The sequence below is a fragment of the Tripterygium wilfordii genome, chromosome 19 (genome assembly GCF_013401445.1).
Source record: "Tripterygium wilfordii isolate XIE 37 chromosome 19, ASM1340144v1, whole genome shotgun sequence".
NCBI classification, from domain to species: Eukaryota; Viridiplantae; Streptophyta; class Magnoliopsida; order Celastrales; family Celastraceae; genus Tripterygium; species Tripterygium wilfordii.
The window spans coordinates 13,351,321-13,367,081 of NC_052250.1; the positions used below are offsets into that span (position 1 = coordinate 13,351,321).

Below are 15,761 nucleotides of genomic sequence, written 5' to 3' on the forward strand. Positions count from 1 at the left end.
TAAATATGGGCCGTAATACTGCGTGTCTAGCCGTATAATGGGCTAAAAAGCCCATGGACATCCCCGTCTTGCTCAAGTCAAAACAAAGCATATCAGTTGTAAATTGTAATCAGATCTCCGCCGATTAAAAATAAAATAAAATCAGATCTCCTCCAACAACAGGGTCTCCTTAGTCCTTACGAGTTGTGAAACCAGACACAAACACACAGGAGTCTGTCAACAAATGAGGGATGGGATGATGGCTGTAATGCCATTAAAAGTTTGAACATATTGTTTTTGTAGATTTTGTAATGGTATTGTATTTTGAAACCATGATATTATGATGATTTTAGATATGTTATGTAAGGTTGGATGTTCATGTTACAAGATTCCAATGATTTTGGATACTTATGTTATGTTCATGGACAAGTTTATTGAGGGATTATGATGATTTTGTATATTCATGCTCATGGAGGACAGACTATGTACATGTCTTGGAAAATTAGTATTAATTTTTAGTTGAAAGAAGAAAAATGTTATACAATGATAGTTTAAGGATTTAACATTGTCATTTAACAAACTTTTTCACGTTTGATTTTCTAGCCATCAATCTCAATTAAATGATGAAACATGTATTTTTGAATAATTGAAAGACGAATTTAAAAGTAAAAAAGGTTTAGGGATAAAAATGAAGCTAATGATATAGTTGTGGGACGGAAGATATATTTGTCCTTATTTCTTTTTCTTATTGTTTAAAGAGTGACACGTAAGCCATACGCACGTGTCTTCTCGTGGGTAGCCAGTGCCAGCGAGATCAGTTTATCTTCGGGGGATTCTGGTCCGTGTCCCATCACGCCGTCGATTTACCAAAATCTGTTTCTCTACACTGAGTTAAGAGCCACTTTACTTGGTCCTCATTCTTGAATCGGTTTCAGCTCTTGTTGATTCTCCCTTTGTGGTTCCATGGAATTCACTCAATCACGTATCAAGTCGAATCTTCTCTGTCAACTGTTGGTTATGTAGAAATATTGATTATGTGTTCAGTTGACTTTTCTATTTCTATTTGAATCTAATGGCTCGGTCTCACTGGTTTGCGCTTCTCGTTGCATTTTCTTGTCTTGTACGAGCTCTAAACGCTAGCGATGGGGATGCTGATCCTGTTTACCGGTACCTTATCTGTTTTCTTTTCTTTTTTTCTCTCTTTGACAGACCGTCTGCTCTCACATTTTATAACGGAGAATTCGTGATCTTTCTATACGTATTTGTCGATAGGTCTTGTGGTTGGAACTGAAACTAACGCAAAACTCGTGCCCACGAATTTGCAAAAAGTTTTTTCTTTAATTAGATCTAAACTTCTTTTGATGGAGAAAAGTTCTAATGCTGAGGCAACAAGCCAGGTACAACTCGAAAACCAGATTAGAGAACAAAAGGTAGGTGTTTAGTTGGTTCTGAGTGAAATCAATCATATCTTTAGTTGCTTGTGGGATTGAAGATGATTTTTAGGTTTTTTCTTAGTGTATTATATATGGACATTGTCTTTGATACAATTAGTTGTGATGTTTGGTTGACATTTCTTATTTAAGAAGTGATTTCGATTTCTGCACGGCAAATGCGAAAGAGGAAAATTTTGGGACACTTTCAGTTGCTACTTAATAATTTTGACACACACCAAACATTTATTGGGACAGTTCAGGTCCCCTTTCTATGGGGTGGTGCTGTGCATAGGAATAGAGTTCATATGTTCAGTAAGGACTGAGTATCTAAAAGTAGTGGAGGATTAGGAGTGAGAATTTTGGGTGAAGGAAACGTGCTATGCTTTCTTAAACTAGATGGAGACTACAAGAGAACTGTTTTCTCTTCTGGCGACATTATTCACATGTAAGTACAATGTGAAACATGAGTTGTTTTTTTTTTTTTTTGAGTACAAGTACAAACACAATATACGACACACCACCAGATCAAGCCTCTGAAAGTACAGGTGTCAACAGGCCTCACGCAGGAGGCACAAATCAAGCCCACGCAGGGGCAGACTATCAAGCCCACATAGGGGCAGACGAAGCCCACACACCTCCTTGTACCTTATTTGAATTGACATTTTTTATGGATAATATTGATTTTATTATTAGTTGATTTTTAGCATTTGGTAGGATTCGAAACTTCAATCTGTTCGAAATCCTAAAGAGTGGCTACCACTATGCCAACAGCTCCTTTGAATTGACCATATGCCTTTCTATCCGAAACAGCCCTCCCTCAGAGTTGCTAGGACATCTCCATGGAATTGCTAAGCTTCCTATTCAGTGCCATGGTCTTGGTGCTGGCTATACAAATGTACTGTTCATCTGAGTCTTTTGAGCTGGGCCAATCAGTCAGTCAATAAAAATATTGCGACTAGGGAGACTGGGAAAAGAATTGAAGACATACTCCCAATAAAGAGAATTAAAAATGGGATGGGAAGAATTTATGTTTATTGGAATAGGAAGAAAAAATATAGTGAGCAACAACTGCAGTGAGTTAGGGTTACTTTATCCATGGGACATATATGGAAACTGTGAATTGGTTTGTTCGCAAGACATTCTCAATTTCTCAATTGCTGAATCTCACTTGCTATGTGTGTCAAAGAATTTGCATAGTTCCTTCCTTTAATGTTATTTATCACCCTGATGTGGATATATGAAAGATAGTATTTCTTTTTCTTTTTACTTTTAACACATCTTCATGATATGCTGATTGTTGATTACATTGCTGCTAGTCATCAGTGCCATTTTTGTGACTAATTGACAGGGCTTGCTTGGAGCATTGTAAGAAAACTGGGTGCGCAGGGGAGAAATGCTTTCAGCATTGTAAATTTTCATCTGATGGGAAACCTGTTGATGGGCCCTGGTATCTGCAAGAACCACTTTATTTGAAATGGAAACAATGGAACTGCCATAGTGACTGCTGCTACCACTGTATGCTTGCCAGGGAGGAAGAAAGAACACAAGCTGGTCACAAGCCTCTTAAATATCATGGGAAATGGCCATTTCAGCGTGTTTATGGGATCCAGGTATCCTTTATTTTATTTTTCCTGAAAAAATATTATATTGTAGATTATATTGTTTATAGGGTCTGCATACCTTGAACAAATTTATCCATGTTTGTAGGAACCTGTTTCTGTAGCCCTCTCTGCATTAAATCTTGCCATTCAATTTCATGGATGGGTATCATTTTTCATCCTTATATACTACAAGCTGCCTTTGAGGCCAAATAAGAAGACATACTATGAATATACCGGCTTGTGGCACATTTATGGGCTCCTCTCAATGAATGCCATGTTTTGGAGTGCTGTTTTCCACTGTAGGTAAGCTTAAAAAATGCGATGTGCTTTATTGTTCTAGTCATGCTCAACATCCGTCAATTAGGTTTCATGCCACAACATCCATCAATTTGGTGCTCTCTTAACCATAGAAGAAATTTGGTTGCTTGGAAAAGGGAGCTGAGAAGACTTAAAAAAACACATGCTCGTCTGTTTACAGTTCTAACAGACACTGGTTTAGGCCTCCATGTTGATGCCTTGATGGTGTCAAGTTGTATCATCCTATACTGGCGCTTAAGAAAGGACGTGCCCTTGATCGGACATGATTAGAAAATATTTTTATTTATTATTATTTTTTACAATTTCTTCGCATATAGTCTGTTATTTGCTTATATCCTGTTTCAGAGATGTTGAGTTGACAGGGAAGCTTGATTATTCATCTGCTGTGGCATTAATTGGGTTTTCCCTAATTCTAGCCATATTGCGAGCTTTCCATGTGAGAGATGAGGCTGCCAGGGTCATGATTGCTGCTCCATTGATCGCGTTTGTGACAACACACATCTTGTATCTGAATTTCTATCAACTTGATTATGGTAGGCCATCTTTCTGGGGAATTTTCTAGCTGATTGGCACATGGAATTATAATCTGACTAAAACTAATAGGAAGATGGTTTCATTTGTCTAGACATCAATTATTATAATATGTCTACATTTTATCTTCTAGGGGATGGTATTTGCTCTGATCTTAATGGAATCTGAATTTCAGAATTTAGGGTTCAAGATTTCATCCATGCACATTACGGGCATTTTTCTTTTCTTGTAATTCGATTTACACAAACCTTTGCACACCTCCATTACCTTTTGGGAGGGCTATGCCCCTTAGAAATTGTCTACTTGAGACTATCCTTTGGCCCGTAGGTCCTGACACAAGGTTAGAATTCTAGCTCTTCTAGGAAATTAGCATTTTAAGCACTAATAATTCATGGACAGATAAAACTGGATAAAAATAACGTTAAAAGCAAACCTTTAAAATTTTGAACCGTTTGGATAAGTATAAAGAAAAAGATGGAAAAGTTGGTAAGAAGGGATTCTAACAAACACGTCTATTTTTGTATATATGTATGTCTGCGCCTGCGTGGATGTGTTTCTATCCATGAATAAGACTCCCTTAAGCTGCATTTTTTGCCGTTATTGAATTTTGTAATTGTTGGTTAATGAAAGAGAATGGAATGGAAATGGTTGACTTTTCATTTGAGGGAAATAGTGATACAATTATTTGCTAGTGTATTCCATTAATATATACTAACAAATATTCTGTTGCATTTATAAAAGTGCTCATGGAAGAAAGCGGAAATGTTCCTTTGAAGTACAAACCTCACTTTCCTTTAGTATATTATCCATCTTAACACCTGTGAACAAGTTAATGAATAAGAAAAGGAAAACAAGAAATCCATTAAAAGTTATGTGGCATTGCAAATTACTTATAGAGATCAAGATTTAAAGAATATTTCGAAATAGTGCTTGATGAATCAAATAAAAAATACACATTGTTCTACTTTGCTACGTTCTTGGTGCTAATTTCTTACTTGGATGTAAAATTTTGTAGGTTTAAATATGAAAGTTTGCATGGCCATGAGTATAGCTCAGCTTCTTATTTGGGCATTTTTGGCTGGTCTTAGTTACCATCCATCTCGGTGGAAATTGTTGGCGACAGTTGTTGGAGGAAGTCTTGCCATGCTTCTGGAAATATGTGACTTTCCCCCCTATTGGGGTTATGTGGATGCTCATGCCCTCTGGCATGCCACCACCATCCCTCTTACGTATCTCTGGTGGAGCTTTGTCAAGGATGATGCTGAGTTGGGAACAACAACTCTCCTTAAGAAAGTGAACTAGCACCTCCTTGCCTATCTGATTGTGCTGTTGATTTTATCCAAAGTATTTTACATGAGTCTCTGTGCATGCCAACTTTTTTGTGACTTGTTTGCATTTTTATCAAAGGGCCCGTTCCTTTGTTCTTGCATTCAAATTGGTGGTGTTGGCTTTGTTTCTACAGTATGGGATAGATACTGTAATGGAATCCATGTACCTAGATTAGCATGTGTCATTTAGTGAGAATCTTGCTTGGTACAAAAATAACAAAACTCGTTGCAACTAAGTTTCATTGTAAATTTTGTCATTTGCATTAGCATTACCTTTTGTTCAGCTGGTTTGCCGGGTAGCCGAGCTTGCTTTTAACGAATTTTCTAGATACATGGCTGCTTCTTTTTTCTTTTTTCTTTTTCCTTTTTTTTTTTGTTTTGTCATTAAACTGAAGCAGGTGGCAGTATAATAGGCCAGCTCACGTGTTGGTCATTGGAACGATGAGGCTTGGTTCTTGTTATCAGCTTATATTTGATGTTTTGATTTTGCTCGAGTTTGAAATTTAACACGCGGTATCAGATAGTGAGCTGAATCTATGGAATCCTGAAGGAAAGACACTGCTTCTCTGGAGGCTGTAAAATGTTATATATATACCAACACTGCTTGTTATTGATGAATCTGTCCAGTTGCAAAAAACAGAGCTGGGAATCCTGTTTCTTACTCGAAACAACTTACTACTACCTGAAGCAACAAAGCTGGGAAAGTTTTGGCGGGCAATTGCAGCTGGGATGCATGTTTCTAATTGCTGACTGAACCTTTCTTGATTAGGTTAGTGCAATGTGATAAGAGGGTTCCTAGGGCTAGAGATTAGTGGTTGTCTTATACTACTGAATTTCTTAGATGTGATTTCAATTTTTTCTAGTCGTGTTTTTTTCCTTGTTCGATTAGCAAGAGAGCTGTTTTGGAGTTGCCGTGTCTAGGCAACCTCGTTTGTACCCTGGAAAAACTTAGTATATTGTTAGTCGCACCTTTGTGTCCTGCGCGTACAAGAATTAACAGATCACTGAAGGTACAACGAGCAAATGACTATATGAGTTAACAATAACACCCACAAAAATTTGATATTACCCTTTTGCCCTTCAATATTCTCCAATAGTATCGCCCGTACTGCCCCAATAATATCAAGTACGGTCTCGTTTGAGATTCTAATCATAAAAAGATATTTTGTACTAGCCATGCTATCTAGTTAGTATCTACACATTAACTCGCATGTGTATGTATTGGACCGAATCAAAATTATATTGAATAACTCCACAATGACATGTCAGCATCATTTTCCACGTCATCACCACTATTCCAGTCTCCAACGCAGTGGGGTGGACTCAGCAGCATTCCTTCTGCCATATTCGCCAACAAACTCGGCATCCCGAAAACCGCCTCCTCGTCCATATAAAACATCGCCTCCGCAGAATTCTCCTTCTTCATATCTTCCCTGGAAACGACGTATACCTCCGCTGGCCGAAACGACTCCGCGGCCTGTGCCGCCGCCTTCTGTATGTCCTTCGCATCTCCAGAAACCGGCACAGGCAGCCGCCACGAAGAGTCCGCGAAGTTGAGGCAGGCAGAACGGCCTCTTAAAGCAAGTGCTGCCACGTCGTGTGCACGCGCTGCCATTTCTGCTGTGGGGAAGGTACCGAGCCAAATCCGGGTCTTCTTATTGGGCTCCCTCACTTCGCATACCCACTTGCCTGAATTCCTCATCCGAACTCCACGGTAAACCGGGTGTCGGGTCTCTCGAAACTTCTTCCGACCTGCCCGCTTCTTCGGATTGCTCGAAGCCAACATTAATTCTTCATATGAGTAATGAGAGAAGACATCCATACTGATGGTTAGTAATAGCACTTGTGCTTTATATTGATAGTGAACTGAAGTGATTTTGTGAGTGAAACAGGATGTGGGTGCATATATATAAGTTATGCAAGTGTTGGAGTCGAGAAGGGCTGCACGCGGAGTATGATAAGGAGACAGCTGGAGGGAGGGGGTGGCTTTTAAGTTTTATCCAGAGGGATTAACCAGCTGTTTCATCAAACAAAGTTGTGGTTGTGAATTGTGATTACTTTTCCAGTTGACACGTGTTATATTAGCATTAAAGGTAATGGACCTGCAGCTGTCATAGTCAAAACTCAAAAGAATTAGTCTCAGTTGTACGGGTTTCTTTTTGTATACCTTTACGAGACATACACTAACTTGCCCATTACAATTAAGGCATATACTGTCAGGCGCTCTTCTTCTTTTTTTTCCCCCTCTATTATTGTGCGTCTGTTTAGTGTACAATTTTAAAAGTAGCATAAATAGTAACATATATAGTGTCTGAAATATTAAGACTGTTTGATTCAATTTATTCTATTATTATATATACTATCAGTATATGTTACAGTATTCTATTGATTCTGGCACCCCATGGTACACGTGAGCATATATGACATTGTGTATGATAACCATTGGATAATGTATGGAGGATGGAATAGCTCATCTAGCACACAACATCAAGAAGCACCTTTTCATTCTGACGTCACACGATTCCCAAAACACGGTTACGTGAGGTGGGACAGTCAATCCAACTGCCACATAATAAGGGCACTTGTAATGGTAGACAATTATTGAGCCAACAAAGATGTTGTCTTTTGCTGATGTGTCTGTATTGTAAAACGTGTTTTGCTTATGTGGCTGCATTGGGAGAAGTGTTTTGCTGATGTGGATGTATTGGTATTTGATGTTTTGATGTAGTTTTGTTGTGGATAATATGGCGGAATGAAATGTTGTTGGGTTGGGTGGAAAGAGAAAGTGTGTGGGAAGAGAAAATGTATAGAAATTTGTGTTTTGCTGATGTGGCTGTATTAAAATACATGTCTGACTTGACTTTTTGTGTAATAGAGGTGGGACCCAAAATTAATTTTGTTGGGGACATTTCCCCCTAAACCATTGCAAGGTGCCCTAAGCTCTCACTCACTCCCACTCCAAAAACAACGGAAGAGGCGGTGGTTTCCCCACGGAAACGCGTGGACAACGTGCGTTTATTTGCAATCTGTCTCAGACCGACTAGATATGGCCAAAACGTGGGGCCCATCAGATTTTCTTCTTTCTTAGTCCAGGTCCCCTCCGATCCATCAGATTTTCCATTTTGGAGGCGTTGAAGCCTATTTTTAATATATTGACTGGAGAATCGTAGCATGACTGAAGTAACTGGTGAGAAGGAAACTGAACCTATTTACATCACTGAGGTTATTTTGTGGGGGCAAAAGAAAATCCTAATTCCGTGTATGAAGAATTTTTCTTTTGCTTTCTCAAGTTCTCCTTTTCTTTTTCTGGTTGTCCAAACACGTGTATTGTTGATAGATTATTGAACTTTGACTGATCGCTTCTCCTGCACACACGGAGAAAACACTTTGTCTTGGATTTCCGTATTTAATATTAGGTATACTACTTCGATATGACGAAAAACCTACGGTATACATGCACAATAGAGAGGCCATGGAAAAGAAAACAAATACTTTAATTAAAATTTGAAAATAATCAAACTATACGGATTTTCTAGTATTTGAATTTTATGGTAAAAAATGGCAGAAACCCAACACTAGAAGTGGGTAACTTGATTCAATTATGCTTGTTCATTTGCACCCTTAACCACCGTAATAACTTCTTTAAACATGCATAGATCTGCTCTACAAATAATTTTCACTTTGGGATTGACATTTATATATATATAATTTCTCAGGTGCACGGAAGCATAAATTTTAAAGTTAACGGACTGCAAATATCAGCCGTTGGATTACACAAATGGTTGAGATTAATATATCATTAAACAACCCAAACTCACCCACCAAAATCCATTCTCCCCCAAACGACATGGGTGCCCCAACCTTTCGGCACCAGATTGAAGTTGGAGAATCGAGAATATGGCACAACAACCGATTTCATCTTGCTAGATGTGAAGATGCACTCTCAAAAATTCAAAATAGAGAGTTGTCAATTTGGGCTTTCGTCAAACTATCCCAGTTAGGTGATACAATGATTGATCTTCATGTACTTGGCAACAATGGTTAGTGGAAATTTTGAGACTTGAATATGGTGGGTTTCTTCATTTCTTGAGTTCTTCTGTATTATTGATTTAATTTTGAGAGACTTTAATGTTGTAATTTTTTTGGGTTCCCTTATATTACATAGTGTGGATCGAGATGACAAGTCTTCGTTGCTATCTCTCTATTGCTCAAACGAAGAACTTCGCGTCTTTCCCAAATCAGTGATGAATCCACTGTTTGCCAAATCAATTGCTCCAATGAAAAAGATGAAGGCAACTAATTTTAGAGTTGTGGGAGAAAGAGGAAACTCATTTAATTTTTTTTAACCAATTTCAATCTCAATCATTGATTAGATCCAACAACTGAGATTTGCAACCCATAAAATTTACAGTTATAAGTCTGCACACCTAAGAAACACTTATATATATACACACACTAGCGATGGAACAAGACTCTTTGCAAAAGCTAAAAATAATATTGCGTATTATTAATACTTGTCAGTCAACTCTGAAGACCTCATATTTTTGAAAAAAAAAATATCAGTGTTATAGTAGACCAAACACGTTTAAGTAGCGTACTACATTTATATTTTTTATAAGAGGATCGGGGAGGACTCTTTCAAGGGTTGGGAGTGAGCGGCATGGGAACGTAGTTGGTCGTTTTTGTTCGTATTTCGTCTCTTGAATAGGCTCGTCCATCAAATAGCCGAAAGAGGCCGTAAACGATCAAGGCCTCTGAGAGCGTTTGCCAAGGGTAATGTCCAATCGAGCCGAGCTATACGAAGCTTTGCTCGTTCCGCTCCGAGCTTTCATTCACTGTACACCGATTCACTGTAGTAAAGTATGTTTGTCTCATGGTTTTCTTTTTAAATTATTAGTTTTCCTTGGTTTCTCATCCACCTCACTCTACTGTTATTCACACCTACAAGGTATAGGAATGCCATGCCAAACTGTAGTTATAATAAGTTATATAATACTTTTTATAAGTTCCAAAGCAGTTGTAAGGCTTATTCCCACGGCTTCTTCCTGATGAAATAGCTGCGTATGATGATTCAATTCCTTCTCTCTTCGAAGCCATCTCTATCCTATCTGTGCACTAAAGTAAGTTCGCGAATAATGAATCAGCTGCAAAGCTTCAAGTAAGAGTTCCCTTGTGGCTGCAAAGTAAAGTACGGAATCCGCTGCAAAGGAAGTGGGCGGGCTATCTATCTCCGTGGACCTTGGTGTCAGCCCCGGTTTCTAGGCACTTGTTAAAGCAAGGGCTTTCTGATCTATTTTTTGGAGTTTGTTAAGAGTTTTGAAAACTCAAGTACGCCGCTGCTAATGATCGGATCTTATATATGTGTTTGAAATGGTCGTGATTCTGTTGAGGATTGAATAAAGTATGATGATAATCAGTTAGGTGCATAACATATCAGCTTGACATTGTGCAGTTTCTGTCCTCTACTTTTGGCACAAATTTTGCCTCTCAATTTGGTGATTTAACTTTGACCCGTGATAGAAGCAACAAATATATTTCCCAGAAATCATACCCCCGGCATGATGGGAACTAATTAAAGACAAAACTCGAAATATTTCCTCATTCTTCTTCTTCCTTCCTACTTAAAACTTGAAATTAAGACAGCACACCATACAAATACCATATTGCTTACTGTTCCTCCCTTTCATATGGGTCGGGTTCAGGATAGCTCCATAGACTCTCTCCCTCCAAATTCCCCGACGAATCAGTGTTTATCCTCGGCGGACTCAGTAGCATTCCCTCTGCCATGTCTACCAGCAACTTTGGCACGTTCAGTAATGCTTCTTCATCAATAAACTCCTGTCCAGTGCTCGCAATTCCACTGCTAGACGACGTCGTTCCTTGACCAGGATTCTGATCCGCCTTTGGTGACCGACTCGCCGCAGCACTTGCGGCTGCTGCCCGAATATCATTTGCCGACGTGGACGCGGGTACTGGGGACGTAAGTATGGAATCGGAGAAGTTTAGAGGAGTATCCGGCCCTTTTAGTGCTAGAGCCGCCACGTCATGCGCAGCTGCCGCCATTTCCGGAGTTGGGTACGTGCCCAACCATATTCGTGTCGTTTTGCGAGGCTCCCGGATCTCCGAAACCCATTTCCCGCTCTGGCTTCTTACTCCCCGATATTTTGTGTGGATCGCGGATGATCCGCCCGGAGATTGAACGGGTCTGCGAGATGGATTTGATGACGTGCAGTGTGGAGATTGGACTTCTGGAGGAGGGTCAGGGAGCTGTATGGAGGGGCATGGGTTTGGGGGTTTGTCAGTTTGGGGCATGTTTTGATGAGGATTAGAGGTCATAAATTGACATATATGATATACTCACATATAATTTTTCGGGGATATAAGAATATATAGTATGTGTTGGATTGTGTAGGAAAAGCGTGGGGAGCTTGTGTGGGATTTTGGGGCTCCTTCATTTTCTAGAGTCTAGAATTTATATCTAATGGTAGAGAAAAATTTAAATAAGTTTTAAAAATTGAAAAACAAAAATGTGTTGTGAGGTGATACACCTCTCAAATCATTATATTTCGATTGTAAACTTTATAATTTTAAATAAATTGTGAAGCTTCAAATCCGTTTGGTTGTGGGTGCACTTTTTGGTGGTGAAATATGATGTCATAATGAGACAAGGTTGCCAACACACGAATTAGGCACAAAATTATTACATAGCTATTTAATGTTAGTCAAATAACGATCACATATTTGTGGTACTAACAAAAATTGGTCCAATTACCATCCGTCCTATGAATTGAATGATCCCACCACACGTTCGTTTGCATATGTCGTCTGGAATTCTTCGTGTTCAGGCCACCTGTGTCTGACTAGAGAACTACATCCCACGCACATTAAGTTGGATCCACCAATGATGTGAGGCAGTCGTGACTACCTCATAAAAGAGTGCGGGCCGCATTTTAAGATCAAGTACCAATTTTAGCAATAAAAGAAAAAAATTCAATAAATAATAATTTGCTCACTGTTCTAAGATGTAAAATATTCGGACCTGATAGTGGGTTAAGGAATTCTTTAGGCTTGGCCCACTTTTATAAAGTGGGCTAAGCAGGTAAATGGCCTCGAGCGGACAATTCGGCCCAATCTCTATAGTTTCTTTTGTTTTTTGTATGGCAAAATCTCTATGGTTGCTGTTTCCTTATCTAGGAATAGGATCCCTGAGCGCAAAAATCAAGAACCCAATCTGTTTGTGTTCGCAAAAAAAAAGAGGGCGAAAAAAAACCCAACTATTTGAGCTTTCGCCATGGACGTTCTTCCTAAATCAACCTTCCCTCTCTTCCCCACAAAACCAAAACTCTTCACAGCAAAACCCACCAAACCCATAAAAGTTTCAGTCAAACCTCCACCTCCAGAATTCGATTTCAGGACGAATATAGTCCAAGAGTCAACAGCCACCATTGCAAGAACCCATCCTGAGTTGCTCGACTTGGCCGACGATGGGACCTTGGTACTGATAGAGAAACGCCTGTTCGGTCCAGTACCGGCCTGGAGGACTGATTTCGTTGAACCGGAGGCCATATGGTTGGTGGGGACCACGCACATTTCTCGCCAATCAGCTGCCGACGTGGAGCGCGTTGTGCGGGCAGTCATGCCTGATAATGTGGTGGTGGAGCTCTGTAGAAGCAGGCAAGTTTATGTTCTGGTTTGGGAGCTTTAATCGAGTTCTCTAAACTAATTGTTCATCATTGTTGTTTTTATTTGCTGCTGCATGACTGCATCTAAGTAGATTTTATCATGGGATGCCATCTTTAGAATGTGTTTGGATTGAGGGATTTGGAGGGGAGGGGAGGGGAAAGGAAGAGAGTTTCCTTCCAATTCCTTTGTTTGTATAGCTTATAAAAAATTGAGGGGAGGGATTTTGGAGGAAGATGTCATTAAATTTTTATCAAAATTATTTCCTCTCAAAATGGAGTCATTTGGAGAGAAGAGATTACTAATTAAGTTACTTATAAATTTAAAACCTATTTTACCCTTGAACATAACACTTAAACATAAAAAATAAGGATAAACTAGTAAATTAAACTACTTTTCTTTCATTGTTTTTTTTATCCATCCAAACATGAGAGAGGGAAATGTATTTTCCCTTTCATTCTCTTCCTTCTCTTCCTTCCCTTTCCCTTCCCTTCCGTTCCCCCCAAATCCCTCAATCCAAACACACTCTCTAGATGACTATTTACTATCCAAAGTTCAAATGCAAACAAACTTGATGGTCAATGCGGCTTAGAGGATCGAAGTTTTGAAGATAAGATAATTGGTTCATATATCACATAGATGAACAGTTTGCAACTTTGCATATCTACTTCTACGTTTACTTTGACTTTGAATTTACTTGTTCAGTGGGTATTCTAGTTGGATAAGAGTAAGAAGTTGAATATCAATTTAACAATGTTTACGTCAATCCACATCTTAACTTTAAATGTTGCAGATTTTATTTTCAGAGCTGGGATTATGTATACTTCTAATGAAGAAGAGAATGGCCAACAACTGCGTTCAAATATTTTCTCACTGAGTGGCACTGGTTTTTTTGGTGCTGTTGGTCGTAGCATTAACTTGGGTAAGCACTACTCTCATTTGTATGAAATTCTGTTCTAGTGAAGCTAAAGTGCTTATGGTTCATGTAAATGACAGGGGGTCAAACCGCATTAGTGCTGCGTTTACTTTTGGCATTTTTCTCATCTAAGTTGTCCTCTGATGTCAACCGCCCTTTTGGAGACGAGGTTAGTGAACTTGCATGCAGGAAAAGAAATCCTTGAAATCTACTTTGTGTGTCTGCATCTACAATAATATTCACAAATTTGCAGTTCCGAGCTGCGCGAAAGGCATCTGAAGAAATTGGTGCTCAATTGGTTTTGGGGGATCGTCCAATTGAAATAACTGTATGTCACATATATAATCTCAAAAATGTATTTCTATGTGTATGCATATCTGTTTCCGTACATTGGATTATTCGCCTGCATATATAGTCTTTTAAGTAGCAGAGATACTTGATTTCTTTCTATTGAACCTCTTTTTGCAGCTTGAAAGGGCATGGAAATCTCTGAAATGGACTGAAAAGTTTAGTTTAGTGACCTCAGTTGTTCGTGGAATTACCTCATCGTCTGCTGTGTCCAGGAGCAGTGTCAAGGTTTTTCTCTCGCTGATTACTTGTGTTCAGATTATGTTGAGTTTATTATGGTTGAATATGCCTTTTCTTTTGCAAAGTTCAAGCTTCTGATGGAGTATTCATGTTTACCTGTTCAATAAAGGCAATATGAAAAGAGTGGAAGATTGTTCAGTTACAAAATAAAATATTTATTCATACACAAAGAAAGAATATTTGTCACTTGGCTTATGCACGAGCCACCGACCTAATTTCAAAAAAGCAAACTACATCCAGAAATAGGAAAAGGGGAAAACACACCGAGGAATGTTTAGAGATATTTAATGGCAGGTTTATAATCACAAGCTTCCTCAAAGAATGAAATAAATATGTTTCAAGTTCCAACATAATCTTTGCATTCCTTGGTGAATCTTAGCTAATGGTAGACGGCTGCGTTTCGCATTCATACCAAAGCCCTTTGTTTCCTTTTCTGTAGCAATAGAATGTACGTGAAATGCAGGCTTTTTCTGCCAGACCCTCAATCTAATAGGGCATTAAAAGGAGAAGTACAATTTGTTCCGACATAACATCTCTCCATTTAAAACTTGGCCAAGAAGTACAATTTAGACCAATAAATATGGCCTTGCTGATGAAGTTCTAGTCGGACCTGGAATGGAAATTCAAAGTTCACCTGCGAGATTCCTAACACTTTTTAATAGTATGTTTCATCGGTTCTTAAATATTCTAATAACAATCGTTCCTGACCTCTGTTTTCAGGCATCAAGCAAAGATGACAGCACCTTTCAACTGTACGAGCAGCTAAGTTTTTCATTTCCCTCACTCTTGCAACCCCTAATACATGAGCGAGACACCGTAAGTATCATTTAATGTCGTTAATCTTTAAAGAACAGAGATGCATTTGTAAATACCAAGTTCATCAGCAACATCGTTACAACGTCTTAGTAGTGTTATCACCAACAATTTGCTGTTTGCCTAGTTCCTTGCATGGTCTCTAAAGCGGAGCAAAGCGGTGAATAACTGCAAGAGAGTAGTGGGGGTGATTGGAAAGAGCCACATGAATGGTGTAATATATGCTCTCATGTCCGATCAGGGAAATTTGCGGTTTCGTGACCTTGCCGGGAAAAGTCCATCTGGTGATAAAGCTAATGGTTGGGTAGATAGTCTTCTAAAGAGCTTGGTTAGAGACACAGTCATTGGAGTTGTGCTGTGGGAAATATATGAACAGATAAAAGGAGCTTTGTAGCATGGGAATGCATTACTCTCCTTGAATTAAGTTTGAGCTCTAAAAAGTTATTATGATCTTTATGTAAATGTCAGTTTCCTTTTCACATCTCATAGTTGAAGGGAAACACACTGTATGTCAATGTTACTGAGTTTAACTGATTTGGAACATGAAATTTTTTTGAAGTATTGCTTTAGAGGA

General features: G+C 38.9%; 4 protein-coding genes across 10 annotated transcripts; 2 read left to right on the plus strand and 2 right to left on the minus strand.

The window, feature by feature from the left end:
- Positions 1-810: 810 nt before the first annotated feature.
- On the plus strand, positions 811-6,445 carry LOC119985810 (post-GPI attachment to proteins factor 3-like). 6 transcript variants are annotated; one of them, XM_038830213.1, is made up of 7 exons: positions 811-1,146; positions 1,252-1,409; positions 2,761-2,859; positions 2,941-3,022; positions 3,120-3,316; positions 3,677-3,864; positions 4,878-6,445. In XM_038830213.1, the coding sequence occupies exons 2-7, from the start codon at positions 1,357-1,359 to the stop codon at positions 5,162-5,164; spliced, it is 906 nt and encodes a 301-aa protein (XP_038686141.1). In that variant the 5' UTR covers positions 811-1,146; positions 1,252-1,356; the 3' UTR covers positions 5,165-6,445. The 6 variants fall into 6 exon arrangements, with proteins under 6 accessions (XP_038686141.1, XP_038686142.1, XP_038686138.1 ...); XM_038830214.1 differs by having other exon boundaries at positions 1,252-1,376; XM_038830210.1 differs by having other exon boundaries at positions 812-1,146; positions 2,761-3,022.
- LOC119985811 (dehydration-responsive element-binding protein 1B-like) lies at positions 6,227-7,074 on the minus strand. Its single transcript, XM_038830215.1, has one exon. It carries the CDS (start codon positions 7,010-7,012, stop codon positions 6,428-6,430), a length of 585 nt encoding a protein of 194 aa, XP_038686143.1. The 5' UTR covers positions 7,013-7,074; the 3' UTR covers positions 6,227-6,427.
- A 3,579-nt stretch (positions 7,075-10,653) lies between these two features.
- On the minus strand, positions 10,654-11,650 carry LOC119986050 (ethylene-responsive transcription factor ERF027-like). The gene has a single exon (XM_038830585.1). The coding sequence runs from the start codon at positions 11,524-11,526 to the stop codon at positions 10,858-10,860; it is 669 nt and encodes a 222-aa protein (XP_038686513.1). The 5' UTR covers positions 11,527-11,650; the 3' UTR covers positions 10,654-10,857.
- A 761-nt stretch (positions 11,651-12,411) lies between these two features.
- Positions 12,412-15,745, plus strand: LOC119985345 (traB domain-containing protein). Of its 2 annotated transcripts, none has more exons than XM_038829620.1 (7): positions 12,412-12,864; positions 13,677-13,792; positions 13,867-13,955; positions 14,040-14,114; positions 14,255-14,362; positions 15,095-15,190; positions 15,315-15,745. In XM_038829620.1, exons 1-7 carry the CDS (start codon positions 12,482-12,484, stop codon positions 15,579-15,581), a joined length of 1,134 nt encoding a protein of 377 aa, XP_038685548.1. In that variant the 5' UTR covers positions 12,412-12,481; the 3' UTR covers positions 15,582-15,745. The 2 variants fall into 2 exon arrangements, with proteins under 2 accessions (XP_038685548.1, XP_038685549.1); XM_038829621.1 differs by having other exon boundaries at positions 12,697-12,864; positions 13,664-13,792.
- Positions 15,746-15,761: the final 16 nt, after the last annotated feature.

Coding starts and splice junctions, on each gene's coding strand:
- LOC119985810 (XM_038830209.1), top strand. CDS start 1,052: ATGGCTCGGTCTCACTGGTTTGCGCTTCTCGTTGCATTTTCTTGTCTT. Junction 1,147..2,760: donor GATGCTGATCCTGTTTACCG/GTACCTTATCTG, acceptor ACTAATTGACAG/GGCTTGCTTGGAGCATTGTA. Junction 3,865..4,877: donor TTTCTATCAACTTGATTATG/GTAGGCCATCTT, acceptor AAAATTTTGTAG/GTTTAAATATGAAAGTTTGC.
- LOC119985811 (XM_038830215.1), bottom strand. CDS start 7,012: ATGGATGTCTTCTCTCATTACTCATATGAAGAATTAATGTTGGCTTCG.
- LOC119986050 (XM_038830585.1), bottom strand. CDS start 11,526: ATGACCTCTAATCCTCATCAAAACATGCCCCAAACTGACAAACCCCCA.
- LOC119985345 (XM_038829620.1), top strand. CDS start 12,482: ATGGACGTTCTTCCTAAATCAACCTTCCCTCTCTTCCCCACAAAACCA. Junction 13,793..13,866: donor TGGTCGTAGCATTAACTTGG/GTAAGCACTACT, acceptor TGTAAATGACAG/GGGGTCAAACCGCATTAGTG. Junction 13,956..14,039: donor ACCGCCCTTTTGGAGACGAG/GTTAGTGAACTT, acceptor ACAAATTTGCAG/TTCCGAGCTGCGCGAAAGGC.